This window comes from Procambarus clarkii, chromosome 62, assembly GCF_040958095.1.
Source record: "Procambarus clarkii isolate CNS0578487 chromosome 62, FALCON_Pclarkii_2.0, whole genome shotgun sequence".
NCBI lineage: Eukaryota > Metazoa > Arthropoda > Malacostraca > Decapoda > Cambaridae > Procambarus > Procambarus clarkii.
The window spans coordinates 15,779,092-15,796,385 of record NC_091211.1 but is presented as its reverse complement, the minus strand read 5'-3'; the positions used below and the strand labels follow the sequence as shown (position 1 = coordinate 15,796,385).

Sequence of the window (17,294 nt, the reverse complement as noted above, 5' to 3'; positions counted from 1 at the left end):
ACTTTAGTACATGGTTGCTCCTTATGGTACCTTAAATTGCTGTACCACCACCCCTCTGGTTAGGTCTACAATTGTGGATAGCTGGAATGTTATATAGTTGGGTAATGTCATATTCAACCAGGTCTAAGTAAGGACAACAAGAAAAATTGTAGTTTAGTGCTTGCAACAAGGCACCAACGTCATCATTTAGGAAAGAACTGGGTAAATACTGGTTTGATAACAGGGATGTAATATATATATATATATATATATATATATATATATATATATATATATATATATATATATATATATATATATGTGTGTGTTCTGTCACCTCACCCAAAAACATTTGTCATATCACCTCACCCAAAAACATATAAATCAATAGTTTCTAGAGCTGGGCCATAACAATCTCTTAGAGAAGCAATTTACAAGTGTGGTGCTCACGTCCTTATTCTAAGAGATTGTTTAAGCTAAGTTTCCTGTAGAGTGTAGTGCATTTGCGCTAGTTTTGAGCGGGCTGGAGTGAGTGGTGAGGGGGTGGTGTTGGCAAGCCTGTCTTTCTACGTGGGTCTTCAGCGGGCGCCTGTAACATCGCTCTGCCGCGCGCCGCCTCGCTCATAGTTTTTCCATCTTCAAGCCCACAGGAGCCAACATCTGCTCCTATTATAGTAATATTTAAAAGTTTAGTCTTGATAAGAACAGAGAAACGCCGTCATGTCGTCATACAGAAATCGCAGGTGAGTAAATAGTGTTAAGCATTGCGAAGGTTTTCCAATATGGCGAGAGGTGTGTGCAGCATCGATTTATCATCTGTGGCCGGTGTGTGGCGTGTGTAGGGGTTGTGGACTGTGTTGGCCCTCACTTTATGTTCGGTGCTTCTGCCCGGCAAATGGTTGGGGGTTTGATGCTGCTGTTCTTTCTGGAGCGGTGATGATGAAGGATGAAAGTCTTTGCTCTTTTTCTTCCCTCTGTGTCGTGCACAGCTGACCTGTCGCCATCTTGCCTTATACATATTCATTCTTTACTTTAACTGTAGCAGGATAGGAAATATTGTAAATGGATCCAGACCTAAATGCTTCTCTGGGTATGCAACTGATATTTATTGAAAACTGTGAATTTTTGCGTTCAACTTGATGCAGGTGAACGGCAGGCAGTTTAGTGGCCATTTTGTGCGATGGGTGTCGACTGAAGGCCACATTTGCCAAGGCCCAGTACTGGAGGAATGCTGGCAACAAATTGTCCCTGGGGAGTTATCAATTATATTTTGTTTCGTATAAATCCAGCACCCGTAATGTAACTATACATAAATACTAACTAAATTCCTTCATTGTAATGGAGGCGAGTCCGTACACTTTGTATGGTGGTGGCGGCCTGGTGCTGACGTGGCTTTACATAATTTTTATTCAGACTTTACGTCTATATTCTGGACGACCTTGATCATAAATTAAAATAAAATTTAACCTTTTTGAACTAAGGTTGTAGCTTTGGTAAGGAAAAAAAACATTGGTAAATAGGCAGAAACTTTTCCAAAAACTACGAATCGTCTTGTCTTGTAAATTCTAAATATCTAAAGTGCATAACCATGGGCCTAAAAACTTATTACAAGTAAATGGAGGTCTGTTAAAAAAAGACTAAGAACGAGGAAGTTAACTTTGTTAACTAAGTTAGAACAATTTGTTAAACTAGATAGGATTCTGTAGTAAGGGAAACAATATAAAATATATGAAGTAGAGTACAGGGAGTGTATTTAGTTCTATTAAATAGTGACTGGAAAAGGGGGGCGGGGGGACTGATTAAAAACAGGTCAGATAAGATAATACAAAGAAATCGGTATTTCATTCTTATTTACTAAAGAACTTTACATTATGCCTTCAACTCTGCCAAATCTACTAACACTTAAAAGTACAGCTGGAAAAGATCAGTCAAATCGATTGACCTTCGACAAGCCACCGGCTTCCTGTCCTCGTTGAGCCCACTAGTGTTGGTGCCTCTGTGGTTAACTGATAAGTCTTTTCTGGAGAAGACAAGTTGATTATTTAAGTAGTTACCAGGGAGGATATAAAGTAGGAAAATTAATGATTAACGAGGCCCCGGGGCCGGATGAAGTGTGTGCCAAGGTGCTTAACAAATGTCAAGTAGAGCAATTTTCATCAAATTTCAGTAGAGATTCAATGATCTTGATACTTTGGTCGAGAATGGCCGATGAAATTTAATGTAGACCCTCCTTGCCATTTCATAAATGGCCTAATTTGAAATATTCTTTTAAATATTTGTGATCAACATAGATCTGACTTTAAACCATTTTTCAATAGTTGCTTAATATTCTCTGTACTTATTCACACTATGCTGATATGCTGACCTATTTAATAACTCGAATGCTCTTCTAACAAAAACATAATTACAATCAACTACTACACAAGTGTTGGCAAAACCATTCGGGGATTTTTTTTCCTACCAAATATTTACAAGTGACTTGGGGGTTGCAGAAAAGTAATTTTATTTTTTTCTTAAATGTGGTAGCCCATTTGCAAATAGCCTAAGTTATTTCAGTTAGATATAAGATTCATGTGGGCCAATAGGCCTTTTGTATATTCCTTAATTTTTGTATACTTGTGTACTCTACTAGATGGGTACAGAGTAGTGCTCCGGTAGATTCAAAAAGGTTGTGCCATTGCAGCCTCTAAATGTAAATGTCATCAGAACATGCATTTTGCTCTTATTAGGAATGGCTGAAAAAACTAGGCCAAAAACTGTTAAACTTCATGGTGGAAGTGCAGTTTCCACCATTATTAGCCAAGTGTTGCTAAATTGTGACACTAGCTCTCCACATATGTCAGTTGCTTAATTTAGAAACTGTACTTGTGGTTGATCTCTTAACTCATTGATGATGTGACGACTTGTACTGAATTTTGTAACTAGCTCAAGATTGTAACTTGCTTAGCTAAATGAATTGTGGGGTTCAGTCCCTGAGTCCATTATGTGTCTGTAACCCTTTCCACTACTGCCCACAAGATGGGTATGGGGTGCATAATAAATGAACTAAGCTAAACTATTAGCCAAGTCCTTGAGCGGCTCTGACAACGCTGCTGTTTGCGAGAATTTTTTCCTTATAGTATTCCATGATCACGGGGAGAAAGATATCATGTACATATTTTGGCCACAAGAGGGTGAGGAAGTCTGATAAGATTAGTACACATCCGGGTTATTCTACCCCAGCTGAGCCATGAGGTAGTTCTCGCAGATATTGCCTAATTATTTTTTTTTTCACTAACGGTGAGCATATTAGCGATTCAATTATATTCATAGAAAGAACTGTTATTACACTATATACAAAAGTTACGCTATACAAAAATTACACTATATACAAAACGTGTACATTTTTGTGCACCATAATGCACCACTAAGGGAGTTTCGTGACTCCAAACAGCATAGCGGCCACCAACACGCCAGTCTGCTAACGACGCTATCTCATCGGCAAGATTTCTCCTCCCATCATACTTCAAATTGCTAATTCTTGCCACATTGATGCTGTTACCAGAATCCTGTTCATTGAATCCTGTAAATTAATATTTTTCAAAATATTTATTTTGTAAAGGAACAGTTTCTCTTTTAAAGACACTTAATAAACCAAACAATGGCAGTGCCGTGGCTGCCGGCTGAGCACTGAACATTGAGCAGCATCTTGTTCACTGATATCTGAACATTGTACAGTGTCAGGCTCTTCTATAATGTTATCAGAGTTGAATATTGAATGGCTTGCCTATTATTGGCCCTGCCAACTATCACTCACTTTGTTAGGAAAGGCTAGTCCCAATGTAGCCTCTTGGCTACATAATTTTAAGTCTTGGGTTTTAGAAGTTTTTTGAATGTATTCATTTAAATTTGCATGTGATATGCATAACTAATTTATCTTGAATTAACTGATTAAATAGTTTTGTTTAATACTGTGAATAAATTGGCAAGACAAATTTTTTATAATTTGCATTTAAAAGATTTTGATTAAATAAGATGTAAATGTTTCAAATGGCTCAAAGTATATTAAAATTGCATAAATTCCAACAAGGTTTTTAGTCAATGCTTGCATAGACTTACAAAACTTTAATGTGTGAAACATTATTTTATATAATGTAACTTATGGTATTAATTTTTGGGTATAAAGTTCTGGAAATTGAATACAGTACTACAATGAGTGGAAATTTTTGATGCTGTAATAGTTATTGCAGAAAGTAAAATATTGGCCAATTTTAATGGAAGTGGGCCTATGTGCCACTACTGTATAAGCAACAGCCTTACCAATAAAGTTTTCACTTACCCCACAATACAGTACAGCACTGGAGAAGTGGAAAGCACCTATATTTGCTTGCCTTGAGCAAATTATATGGATTTAGGCCATGGGCAGGTAGGGAAGGCTGAAGGCTAATCCTTCGTTTTGTCACTATCATTCCTGTGTATCATGTTATGGTTCTGGGAATCACTGTAATAATGGCCCAGTCTCTGACCCCAGGCTGTTAGATGCTGCTGCTTGGTCTGATGTATGAATCACAACTTGGTTGGTCAGGTGTCATTTGTAGGTGGTTAAACATGCCAGTAACTTGTGATTTAGTTGAAAAGCAAGTACTGGATGGGCGGGGGGGTCAAAGGTAAGACTCAGATCTGCAGGAGGAAGTGTCCACTACCCCTAACAGTAGCTGGTGATCATTGCACTTCATTTACAAATATTTGTTGATATTTTGGGACTTTGTCCAGGGATTTCGTTGTTTATTAAACTGAAGTTGCTATACTATTAATAGTAGGACAAGATGCTATTAATTTTGTATTGAAGGCTTGCTCAACTTACTACTGATCCTAATTGTATTTTTATATTGATCTACTCTTGGTATTTTACCCTTCCTTCATTCGTGTGATAACATTTACCAATGTTACTTTTTCTGAAGTGATCTTGCCATCAGTCTCATTTGTGTATGTCCCACACAGATGAGGTTTGAAAATTGTATCTGTGCAGGAACATTTTCACAATGTTTTAGGCCTTACTCCTTTAAACGGCCCCAGGATTACATTGGTCAGGTTTCTTATTGGTTGGAGAGCATAATGCTGGCTGGTGTCTTTACATCTTTAGTTTCTTACTGTTGGTTCCAAGTTTGACTGGAGTGGAGAGAACTGGTCTACACCTTTTGACTACCTTTCCATGCAAGGAAGTCTGGACGCCCGCTTCATGGAGCAGATGACAGTGGCTCAACATGATTAATGCTTTCATTTTCAGGTCCATTTATAAATAGTTAATCCCAAGGTCCCCTTCTAGGTCTCGCTCACGTTCTCGTTCTCGCTCGCGTGATCGCCGCCGCAGTAGGGAGGACTGGGGTTCACACGGAGGGTGGAGTCCAGCTGGTAGTGCACGACCATCATTGAAAGGGAGGCAGCCAGGTGAACGTCTTAGGAAGCCGAGGTGGGACCTGTCCAAATTGACTCCCTTCGAGAAGAACTTCTATCAGCCAACACCTACAGTACTCAATCGTCCCGCTTATGAAGTTGAAAAATACAGGCAAGTTGTTTTGACATGTGAAATCTTTGTCGGTTAAGATATTAATAAAACTTTGATCTTGCTGCTGTTAGTCTTATAAAATATTGCAGATTTTTAATTGACCCATTAATATGGGCGTCTGCAGTAGTAGTAACATGGCTGTACGTAATTTTGCTCTCATCCTAAGTGTTTATCAAGATGCAGCTCTAAAGTTTTGTTTTTTGTACTAATAGTTAATTAGAGGGTTAAAGGGTAGTTCATTTCTTCATGGTGTCAATACTGTGGTCCCTGGACTTTCATACTCCAAAATTAAAAAAAAAATGCAAAGGTTTTGAGTGGCAGATGGAACTTGGTCTTCTATGGAACAGTACAGTGGAAGTGTACTGTATCATACATGCCAAATTTCAGTAGTAGAGGCTTTACTAGAGCACCTGGCCTTAATATAAGTCCATGTGTAGGTTAAAACTTATAATTTGGATAAAAAAAACACCTTTGCCTATAGAAGATTGGATTTAGCTTTTAGATTACTTTCCTGTGAAAAAAAAATTGCATTTTTGTGTGCTTGTCTGTTTGACTCCAATGGACTACCCCAATTTCTGTGTACCAGAGATCTGATTATTGTTCTTTCTTCCATGTAGGAATGAGAAAGAAATTACACTCCGTGGAAAAAACATCCCAAATCCCATCCAGTACTTTAGTGATTATAATTTCATGGACTGCGTTATGGCCGAGATCAAAAGACAGGGCTATGAACAACCAACACCAATTCAAGGTCAAGGATGGCCTATTTCACTTCAGGGAAGGGACTTTGTTGGTATTGCCAAGGTGAGTATTTCTATTTCTTTACTAGTATCCTTGCAAAAAAATTTTTATTTTATTAAACTTAATTTGTCTAACCATATCCTAATAATTTCAGACTGGTTCTGGTAAAACGTTAGGATACATCCTGCCAGCAATTGTGCATATAAATCACCAACCATATTTAGAGCGAGGCGATGGTCCAATTGCACTAGTTCTAGCCCCCACCAGAGAACTTGCCCAGCAGATCCTAACGGTTGCCCAGGACTACGGGGCATCCTCAAAGACTCGATCAACGTGTGTGTTTGGAGGAGCACCCAAGGGACCACAGATTCGTGATCTTGAAAGAGGGGCCGAGGTAAGAATTTTGCAATGCAGTACTGTAATATGTCGTGGGTGGGTGCCAAATTTTGCTAGATACCCTTTTGACAACAGTTTTTAAATTTGTTCTGTATAGGTTGTACAGAAATTTGTAATTATTAGCTGCTGTCAATTGTGCTAGGTTCTGTTCAGTTTAAAAACATATTTCCAAGTTTGACATTTCATTAAATGTGCATGGTGATTTTAACAATAGAAAATGGTTACTGGATTGATTGTTAAAACTGAACCTTGTATATGGGTGTAGTACAGCTACTTAGCTTTCTTTTAAGATTATTGTGCAAGTAGTTAATATAATTTAACATACGAAGGTTTTGAAAATTTGTCAATGGGAGGTTAAAGTTATATTGATCCCCAGGGTGAAGCAGGTATGTTTAGTAATTGAGGTTTTCTGTACGAACCATGTAAATATGGTTATATGGGTGAATAGGTAACCTAAAGGTTTTAATTGCTACTTATTAAATGTTAAATTTAATTTTTAATTAAATGCTAGTAGCCTAAGATTGTTGAATTGGTATAGGCTGCCTGTGTCTGAATCAATCTAGACTGCTTAAAGGCAAGAATAGCAATGAAGTTGTTTCAAAGATGCTTCCTTTGAGATGCTGGAAATGTTATGCACCTTGCAGTGTATACTTGATAATTACTTTTAAATTGTATAGTCATTTTCAACTATGTATGAATGAAACAGGCCCCCCCCCTTCCCCTCCATAGTCTGTAGAGGCTTGCTTATTTGCCTGGCTTATACTGTGCAACTGGGCCAAATGATTAGTAAATGTAAATTTAGGGTTTAAATATGTAGTACATTAGTTTTTTTTTTAATTTTGCACTACATTAATCTTAAACATTTCTTTATAGATTTGTATTGCAACCCCTGGCCGTCTTATTGATTTCCTTGAAGCAGGCAAGACAAATCTTCGGCGTACAACATACTTGGTACTAGACGAGGCTGACCGCATGCTGGACATGGGTTTTGAGCCGCAGATCAGAAAAATCGTAGAACAGATTCGGGTAAGTAATTTTAAAATTTTCTAAATGACTTCAATGACTAGACAATTTCTTGATTTTGATTCTACTGAATGCATGTTGTGCACTTTCAGCCTGATAGACAAACTCTTATGTGGTCTGCAACTTGGCCTAAGGAGGTCAGGAAACTAGCAGAGGACTTCTTGAAGGACTACATCCAGCTGAATGTTGGGTCACTCTCTCTCTCCGCTAACCATAATATTCTTCAGATTGTCGATGTTTGCCAAGAAATGGAAAAGGATACCAAGTGAGAATTATAATTTTAAATATTTAATTATTTTTCTAATTATTTAGATTTAGGTAATTTTTCTTGAGTATATTTAATGCATTGTTTAAAATGTGCACACACGTGTATACACTAAACTGCCTAGTCTATTATCCACATCACCTGTTTTGATAACATGACTCAAAAAGGCCATCAACACTACCTGTTTATGATCCTGCTGGTTTTATTTAATAGGATTCATGGTTATAAATTGTTGCATGCTTTTGGTATTTTTTTGTGGTTTTGGCAGACTACAATATTAGGAAGATTGTATCGTACAAAAAACTGCACATGAAACTATGCAAATTGGTTTGTTAGCTTTTGGCACTAAAAGTAAGGTTTGGATTTGAAAAGGGATTTTAGTCTTAATGTATACACCTTGTATGCATTTAATATAATTCTTAAGTTGTTCAAAGATAATTTTTCAAATCAGATTACTTATTTAAATTACATTGGAGAAATGTTTAGCCTGTTTGAGACCAGTGGTAGTTGACCATTTGTCACGGACCCCTTTGAAAATCTAGTGGAAAGCTATGGATCCCCTCCCTAGCTAAATGCACTTTGGACTTTCTAGAGTGCACTATTCTTTTTCTTGGTATTATTTTTTGGCTTGACAATGTACTTTTTCTTTAAATATAACTTTGGTAATCAAATTTAATGTTGCATTGTAGTATGAATAATGTTCAGATTAACTCTTCCAATTAAGAATGTTTTTCTGGACTGCGTGTATGCACTGCTCATTAAGCTTCAAACTATTGGCCATCCACTGGTCTAGGTCTTCTGTTGTCCTGGTAATATCTTGCCACTTGCTAGTCTTGTTCTTCTGTTAACTACCCTGGAAACACAAACCGAAACTGTCTCTATTTTCCGCTTGTTGTAACTTGTAAGAAAGTTGTTACATCTTAGCTTAACGTGTTTGACGCATTAGAACGTTGTTACAACGTGCTATATTGGTTGTTATAACTGGTTAGGTGTTACAACTTGTTCGAACGTTGTACCAACGTCGTAGTTTCGGTGTGTGTTTGGCGGGTAGGCACTTGTATTTATAACTAGACCACTTTTCATGCATCAAATGATGCAAATCATTTGATGTATCACGCAGTTGTGATTTCTGTGTGTAATGAAGTAAGGGGGAAGAGAACGGCCTATTGACATAGCTCAAGTGCATGGGGGGAGTTTTGTAAAACCCTGGTTTGTGCCTCAGAGAGGCTGCAGGATCCTGTAAGTTCAGTAGAACTTTGGTTACAACTCCTTTTGACCATGTCGTAGCTCAGTCGATTAAGGCAGCGTCTGGGATGCTCTCGGATGCAGGTTCGAATCATCGGCCCTTGTGGATTTGTTCACTTTTCTATAAATTTGCTTTCAAAATTTGCAAAATTAGCTTTCTATTGCCAAATACCTTTTATCTAATTTTAGTAGGAAGATCGGTAGAGGCTGCATGCAATTCGCTTGGTGCTAATTTCAAAGTTTCAGGTGTTTGGTAAAGTGCTTATGCAGGTATAGTATACAGATAGTGTGGCTAAAGAGTGGAGGTAACGTAAAGTATTTGGACATTCATTCTTTTTAATGCCTTGTCTGAGTATTTTGTACTTGTGATGAAATGATACAAAAAGGCAGTAGTGTTCACACAGGACATGCATACTTGTCACCTTATTCTATATATATAGAAACGTGAATAACGTCATGATTACATTATGGTGATTGATTTCGTAGTAAACCTCTAGAAAAACATGTAACCTCATCATATTGTTTGATCTCTGGTGTGTGATTTAAAGTTTCCATGCAAAAGGTGTTCCTTTTTATTGTACTATGCACTTGCTTGGATATATTTCATTGATATTTCTGAAATTGTAATAGTTGCACCTTAATTTTTCCTTGTAGGGTTTAAGAAAACAAATATATTTAATGGAAAAAATACCAAAAATACTCTGAATATTTAAAATATTTTTGGGTAATGGTGCTACATTTTCCAATATTTTAATGTTTTGTAATGTTCATTTGGGTAATGATAGCCAGATAGAAAATTTTGGCCATTTATTTTTCCACTACACAAATGTAAAGCTGAATGAATTAAAGTTTGTAAAGATCACACTTGGAGTAAAATAAATGATATGGGTGTTCATTTCTAGTGGTTGACAGTCATTACTGTAAGCCCCCAAAATAAGGCATATGATGTAGGTGAACAAAGTTAAAGGTGGAAAAGGCAAATTGTGTGAAATGCTGGAAGTGATTGTTTACACACTGGGCATATATAAATGATTAGGTGTTAAAGTAAAACGTTTGAAGGAAATTACCATAAAAATCCTTGTAAAATGAAAGTTATGGATAGATGTTCCCAGAAGTGTGCACGAAAGATTAAGCAAACTGTGATTTTTAAAGATTTAGTATGAATGAGTGGTAGAAATAATTGCTAGACAGACGACTTGGTGCGAACTTGAAGGTTAGGAAGATAAGGAAAGTAATAGCAGGAAGGATGTGGGTGTACAATACATTTACAGAAATGTACATGTATGAACTTCAGTATGAAAGACTTGGACCAAGAACTAGTGTGAAGCACTATTGTTGAGGGTCTGGAATAGTCCTACATGTTTCACACTGGTGGGTGAATGGGGAAAAAAAAATCTAACTTGCCATTTATTAGAAGGGTACTTCCCACTGCCTGAAAGGGTAATGAATATGTATAAATGTGTTCAAGTGTGGTCTGCTTGCCTGTTATTTTATCAGTAAGTTTTTATCACTTAAGGCTAAATACTTTTTGAGCACGTGTAGCCCGATGCTGTTTTTTATGATTTGCCTTGCCCCATAGACTCCGGCAGCTTCTTGAAGAAATCATGGCAGAAAAGAAAAGCAAGATCCTCGTGTTTGCTGAAACAAAAAGGAAAGTCGACGATTTGACCAGGCGAATGAGACGTGAAGGGTAAAGAAAATGCACTTTTATGATAGATCCTAAGGATCTGGGTGACATTCTTCTACCTGAAGCTACCTCAGGCCTTTGGGACACAGAGCAGACTTTGCATTTTTGGCTGCTGTGGCTAATGTCACCTCTGTTTTGAGGTATCATTTAACAGGCCTAATGTCTCCAAAACCTAGCAAAGTCTGCGATGCCTGCTTGTTGCATTTCCTTTACACCCCCCTTTCCCTGTTTTCTGTAGGCTGCGCCAGTTGCTCAATGAGATGGCGCAGGAGAGGGCATACAAGACTATAATCTTTATCGAAACCAAGAGGAAGGTGGAGGATGTTACTCGTGGGTTGAGGAGTACTGGGTAAGATAAGAGAGGCATGTTCTTGGTATGCACCATACTAGATGCCTCGGGTTTACGAGTGCCCATCTGACCTGGAGAGGTTAATTTGGCTTGTATATACAGTAGTTAGATGTAGCCGTGTAAATTTGTCCCCCTCCCCACAGCAAATGCACAAGTTTATTGCCAGTCACTTGTAGCGTGTTGTGTCCCTTGGGTCTGTAAATTGTAGCTTGTAATGTAAGGACTAACATTGGTATTAATGAAAGTTGAATTATACAGTAATTAACTAAAAGTGAAGTTATTAATTGCAATTTTTCTTCCTCCTACTCCTCCTCCTTCTCCCCAGGTGGCCAGCAATGTGTATTCATGGAGATAAATCACAACAGGAAAGAGACTGGGTTTTAAATGGTGAGCTATTTATAATTCACATGTGCTATATGCCATGCTTATGGCATGGCATGTAGCATGTTATATTTAACTGTTATGATATGAATAATCATAATGTTATATGAATAATCTAATCTATCTTATGTTATGTCTGAAATTTTCAGAATTTCGGTCTGGAAGGGCACCAATTTTGGTAGCCACAGATGTTGCTGCTCGAGGGCTAGGTAAGTATGAATTTCCAGTTAGTCGCTTTAGTGGGGTTAACTGGGAGGGTCTTTTAAAGGTAAATTAGTAAAGGGTGGGTACCAAGATTAAGTCCAGACTGTACATTAGGTGGTTTCATATAGTGGGAAAAAGCGTTTGGCTTGAAGCGATAACTGCAGGTGATCACACATGCTGACAGTGGCTACGGTTTCCACCTGTATGATGTAGAGACAGGCTCCACGCCTGTGGTTGTCTATAGCTTCTTAAGGCTCTGGAGTGATGGTCTGGTCATGATGCAGGTGTAAGCATGCATCATTGTCCAGACTTGTTGTGATGCTCCTTCAGTAGGTATCCCTGGTTGGAATCCCCCTCCCCCCATTTTCCCGTCTCCTTTCATTAAAAAACGTAGCAGTCACTTGGAGAATGCCTGAGCATGTTGGCTTGGAACTTTACAATGTATGCTGGTATAAGAAAGGTATCTGTAAATGAGGGGATGTTTGGGTGATAGTGCAAACAGTGTAGCTGCTGCTCAAGGCATTTCTATGTCCTGGTGCAAATGGTACCCCTTGATAGCTGAAATTATGAACAGCTCAAACACACTATTGATTTGTCAAGTTTTAAAGATTAATTTTATAATTAAATTGTAGCCAATCTAGTAGTTATATGCATTAAAATAGTCCACACAATTGCTAATTTAGTGTATTTCAACCATCACAACTTAAATGCAATGGAAGGTTAAATACAGAAATCCTAGTTGGACAAGCACCTTATCCATGTTTCGTTATTACTGCACTGTTTGTATTGATATTCCAGCCCAGGGATACCTTTCTAAGATTGCCCACATGCAGAGATCTAGTAAATTCTTTAAACTTTTAAAAGACCATATTTAGGTATTTGCTCTTAAGGAAGATCTGGACTGGCTATACAAATTACACAACCCTTAGGATTATGGGAAGACGGCTTGCTTGAAATTTCAGATTTTACATCAAGCGGAATTTAATTAAAGTTGATGTATTATCCATTTTGAGCACAGTGAATTTGATACAGCTCAGATCTTGCTTGTTAGAAGATACCAAACTGTTTATATATAGATATATAGAAGAGTGGGTTTATTTTAAGTTTCCTTTGAACTGATGCTGTCATGTGCTAGCTTATTGTTGGGGTATGTGACATCACTGATTATATTGATATAATTAACACAAAAGCCTCCCTTAAAATATTTGTTGGTACCTCCAGAGGTTAAGGAAGCAGTTCCCTTGCATGGAGCCACTGTTAATTCAGTCTGGTCTTTTCTTTTGCAGAGGCACTCATAGAGAGATAATGCACGGAGGATGTTTCGTTGCATTAGGCTCCGGTGCCTCTGAGACTCGTCGTGCATCCTTGAGAAAACATGCGCATTGGTGCCAGGTGTCCACAGGTGCCACCAGACAGATGGTCATTTTGCTTTGGCTATCAGATGGTGGCAGAGGTCAACAGACCTAAGTTAATGGGTACCTGCAGCCTGTGTTGGTCCCCTCCTACCCACTCTGGTCTGCAGCAGTCTGCACTGGTCTCACCTGGCATGTCCATCCTGGAATTGTCAATAAATTCACTACTGTAGCATCGTGACAAGCCACAAGCCCCTGACCTGTGGTTCATGGGCCCTTGTCCAGCCCTGACCTCAAACACAGGGCCCTCAGCCCAGGGAATGGATGTTCCATTAGAGTCCATCCCAGCCCCCACTTGCCGCTGCCTCTCCCGCTCTGCCACATGTGGAACGTAGGTATCTCTGCGGGAAGCAGTGGTTGCTGGGGGCATGTGGGGTGCATGCTCGCAGTAATATTTAGGTTTCTAGTAAAGTTCTATTGATCCAATTGTTTAATTTAAAAGTAAAAGTTGTCATGAGTGTGCACCCATTGAGGGCTCTAGTGTGAAAGCCACAGGTGTTGTGGAAGAGGCTTGTTTCATGATGAAAATAAGGAAATGCGGTTTATGTTTGTTAGAATTAAACATGGTAATGGCCATTTCATATTTACTTAAAGTGCATGCATCTTTAGCATTGAATTATTTTTCACATATAATGGCCTAGAGAACTGCAAAGTTTCCTCATCAGCTATTTCAACATAGACTAAATTCCTATTGATTGCTTATTTGCTTTCCTTTAAAGCTTGGAACCTTGCAGTTTTATTGACTTATATTCATTTTTCTAACATTATTTTTACTATGTAGATGTGGATGATGTCAAGTTCGTGATCAACTATGACTACCCGTCATGCTCTGAAGATTATGTCCATCGCATTGGTCGAACTGGAAGATCAGACAAGACTGGTACTGCATACACGTTCTTAACAGCGGACAATGGCAAACAGGCTAGGGATTTAATAGAAGTGCTGAAAGAGGCAAATCAAGTAGTAAATCCACGTCTTTATGAAATCATGGATATGGGACGTGGTGGTGGCAAAGGTAAATGAACTTCACATCTACTTCAGTTGTAAGTTATCCATTCAAATTTGGACTAGATTCTTAGAAAAAGATGATTTATTAAAATAATTTTTTTCTTCAGGACGTAATCGTTGGAGGGGCCGTGATGATGACAGGAGAGGTTTTGGACGCGATCGTGATCGCGGTCGAGTTGGTGGTGGTGGTGGTGGAGGAAGGAACGGCTACAGCAATGGAAATGGCTATGGTACGTCTGAAGGGCTTGGAAGATTTAACCAGTTTAGAGGTGGAGGCAATAGCAGTGCTGTGCCCAATGGGGTGGGTGCAGGCCGAACGCGTCTGAATGGTCCTCCTCCACTAATGGGTTCTGGTTCTGTGAAGCCTTCAATGAGCCAAGCAGCTAACCAGAACCAGTTTAATGGCCCCCAACGTCCATCCGTCCGGAACGTGGGAGCTAGCATGGCCGTGGGCATGTTCAACCAGGCTGCCACTGTAGCTGGTACTGCTGGTGGCTTGGGCATAATGGGGACCATGCCTAGTGCACTGAACTGGCCGCGTCAGTGACCCCGAAGCTGTGCTAGTCAAGCTCCTGCCTCCTGCTCTCCAACTGGGGCCTTGCCAAGTGGCCGCCTCAACTCTTGCCTCGGCGACTCATCATCACCGAAACAAGTTCACCCGCTCCTCTGATTCTTCTTGTAACTGAACTGATGATGGGGCCTCACTTGGCAAGGTTTCTCATCATTTGTATCTAAAATATTTTATTGATCCTAGTATATTGTATACACAGAATTGGAATTTTCCCCATTCCAACATGCTGATAAGTCTTTCAAAGTGAATTTTTAAGATGGCATGGCATGTTTGGCAAGTGAGGTGTTCTATTCAGTAGTTATCAGTACAGTGGACTCCTGTTCGAACGGAATCAATCTGCACGCAAAGGAAGGATTGCATGCTGCTGTAAGATTGTGATCAGATGCAACGGTAAATAAATGGATGGCTTCTCGCATAGCAAGTAAACATTTGTTGGACTGGAGTTCGATATAAAGGAAAAAAAAAATTGTAACAGTTTAGTGATTTTGATACATGTATGGAAGTATATAATTTACACTATTTCTTGGTATAAAATAGAAAATTTCAGGCACAATGGAAATAATTTCGTGCTGGACAGGGTCTGGTGCGAATCTGTCCATTCGAGCGAGAGTCCATTGTAGTTAGTTTATGTTTACCATTGACGCTGTTGGTATCTTATTACAGCTTACTGAAGTCCGTGCCGGAGGTGACTGCTTACTGCTGCGCCATCCCCTTTCTAGGAGATTAGAGGTTGCGATTGTTACCACTAAGTGCTTGACAGGCCCAGTTGTCAAGGGTAGGGAAAGTTTCGCCCCCCATCATTACAGTTTGCGGACACCTACGCCTTTCCTCCTAGTCTACGGGACTGCTGTCTGCTTAAGCCAACGACGTCATTGTTAGTAAACATCACTGTCCAAAAGCTGGTGGAGTTAGTCATGTCAGCATGTTCTTGATTATCAAATTGTTTTTAACCAAATATTCCATTGTGATTTTAGGAAGAATTTCCTAGTTTCGTTATTGTATAGAGGATATTATTTTTCATTAATTTAAAGAAAATTGTGTATGGACCAAGAATTTTTGTAACCCTCTGAATAATTAAATATACAGTTGTAAAAAAAAAGTGCTTTACTGCATTGATTTTGTAGTTCCTTTTGTTTTTTTAAGCACTCCAGATCGTGCTAACCATATGACTAATTGGTAAACTAGGAATCTTGAAATCCGAGTGAGCAAACTCAATCACTAACAGAAATAAGATATACTGTTCTAGATTTTGCATAGACGAAACAAAATCAAACACTAGGAACTTGCAAGAGGGAGGAGACTGGGATTTTCAGTGAACGCTTGAACAAGCAAAGGTGGACAAATCCGAACGGAACTGATTGTGAATGCTATGCAAGACAAATTATAAGATTTCCCTTTATTCCTACTGGACTTAGGAAGCAACCAAAGATTATATGTCCATGCATTTTACGCCCTGCCCAAATAGCTGAAATTCTATATTAAAGGATTGCAAAATAAAGAAAAGACCCCTTAACCCTTATTGGTTATCGTCAATTTATAAAATGTTAACATACATTATAAAAAACAGTGGGTGCATTAAAATAAAATTTGAGTGGTATTGGTAGCATAATTTGAGGAATATTGCAAAATTTGTGTACAATATAACATGTAAGATGCCAGCCGTGAATAAAATGTAAAGTTGTATGGCTTGGGTACATATATTTTGGGGGGGGGGGTGATTGGGTAGCACTAGGTAGGAAACCATGAAGATAAAATTAGGTACTTTTTCGTTTTAATTTTGAATAAGGTTAAAGTTGGACGGCTTTTAAATTCATTAGGGAGTGAATTCCATAAACTAGGTCCCTTCATTTGCAGTTACACAATTGCATTTGATTGGAGATATAGAGTAGACATTTATTTTTGGTGTGATGTTTATGGGTTGTTAAATCTGTCTAGGAAGAGTTTCAGAACGGGGACATAGTGAAGTTGAATCTTTTGTCTAAATATAAGCCAAGGAACGTTCAATCATTTTCATTACTGTTAATTAAGTTTAGTTAACATCTTACCTGAAGCTGAAATGCATTTGTTGATTTGTTTCCAAATAAGATGTAGTAGTGCAATAACTCCTTATAGTAATTACTGAAGACGTGGTGGGACTTCAGGGACTTCACACCCATATATAATAGTGATAATTGGATAACTTAGTGATATTTGTGGCATGAATAATAATTTACCAGGTAAATTATGCGTCATAAAGCAAATATTTGTCTGTTTTTTTTTTTTTTTTTTTTTTTTTTTTTTTTTTTTTTTTAATATCCATGTTAGGGCGCCTAACAGCTGGGTGGGCAGCGCTTTAGATTCGTAGTCCTGAGATTCCGGGTTCGATCTCTGGTAGAGGCGGAAACAAATGGACAAAATGTTTTTCACCCTGATGCCCGTTACCTAGCAGTAAATGGGTACCTGGGAATTACGGCTGCTACTGGCTTATTCCGGGAAGAGGGGGGGGCGG

General features: G+C 38.6%; 1 protein-coding gene across 12 annotated transcripts; it reads left to right on the top strand.

Moving 5' to 3' along the window:
• Nucleotides 1-514: 514 nt before the first annotated feature.
• Nucleotides 515-15,908, top strand: LOC123766411 (probable ATP-dependent RNA helicase DDX17). Of its 12 annotated transcripts, none has more exons than XM_069308185.1 (12): nt 515-722; nt 5,330-5,524; nt 6,142-6,328; nt 6,420-6,659; nt 7,535-7,687; nt 7,777-7,949; nt 11,120-11,230; nt 11,556-11,617; nt 11,761-11,820; nt 14,009-14,242; nt 14,343-14,465; nt 15,470-15,908. In XM_069308185.1, the coding sequence occupies exons 1-12, from the start codon at nt 700-702 to the stop codon at nt 15,475-15,477; spliced, it is 1,569 nt and encodes a 522-aa protein (XP_069164286.1). In that variant the 5' UTR covers nt 515-699; the 3' UTR covers nt 15,478-15,908. The 12 variants fall into 12 exon arrangements, with proteins under 12 accessions (XP_069164286.1, XP_069164285.1, XP_069164282.1 ...); XM_069308184.1 differs by lacking the exon at nt 11,120-11,230 and adding an exon at nt 10,774-10,884; XM_069308187.1 differs by having other exon boundaries at nt 538-722; nt 5,333-5,524.
• The last annotated feature ends 1,386 nt before the right edge of the window (nt 15,909-17,294 follow it).

Excerpts from the sequence above, each read along its gene's own strand:
- LOC123766411 (XM_045755495.2), top strand. The coding sequence starts at position 700 with ATGTCGTCATACAGAAATCGCAG. Across the intron at positions 723-5,284 it reads TCGTCATACAGAAATCGCAG|GTCTCGCTCACGTTCTCGTT; the intron begins GTGAGTAAATAG and ends GTCCCCTTCTAG. Across the intron at positions 7,950-11,119 it reads GAAATGGAAAAGGATACCAA|GCTGCGCCAGTTGCTCAATG; the intron begins GTGAGAATTATA and ends TGTTTTCTGTAG.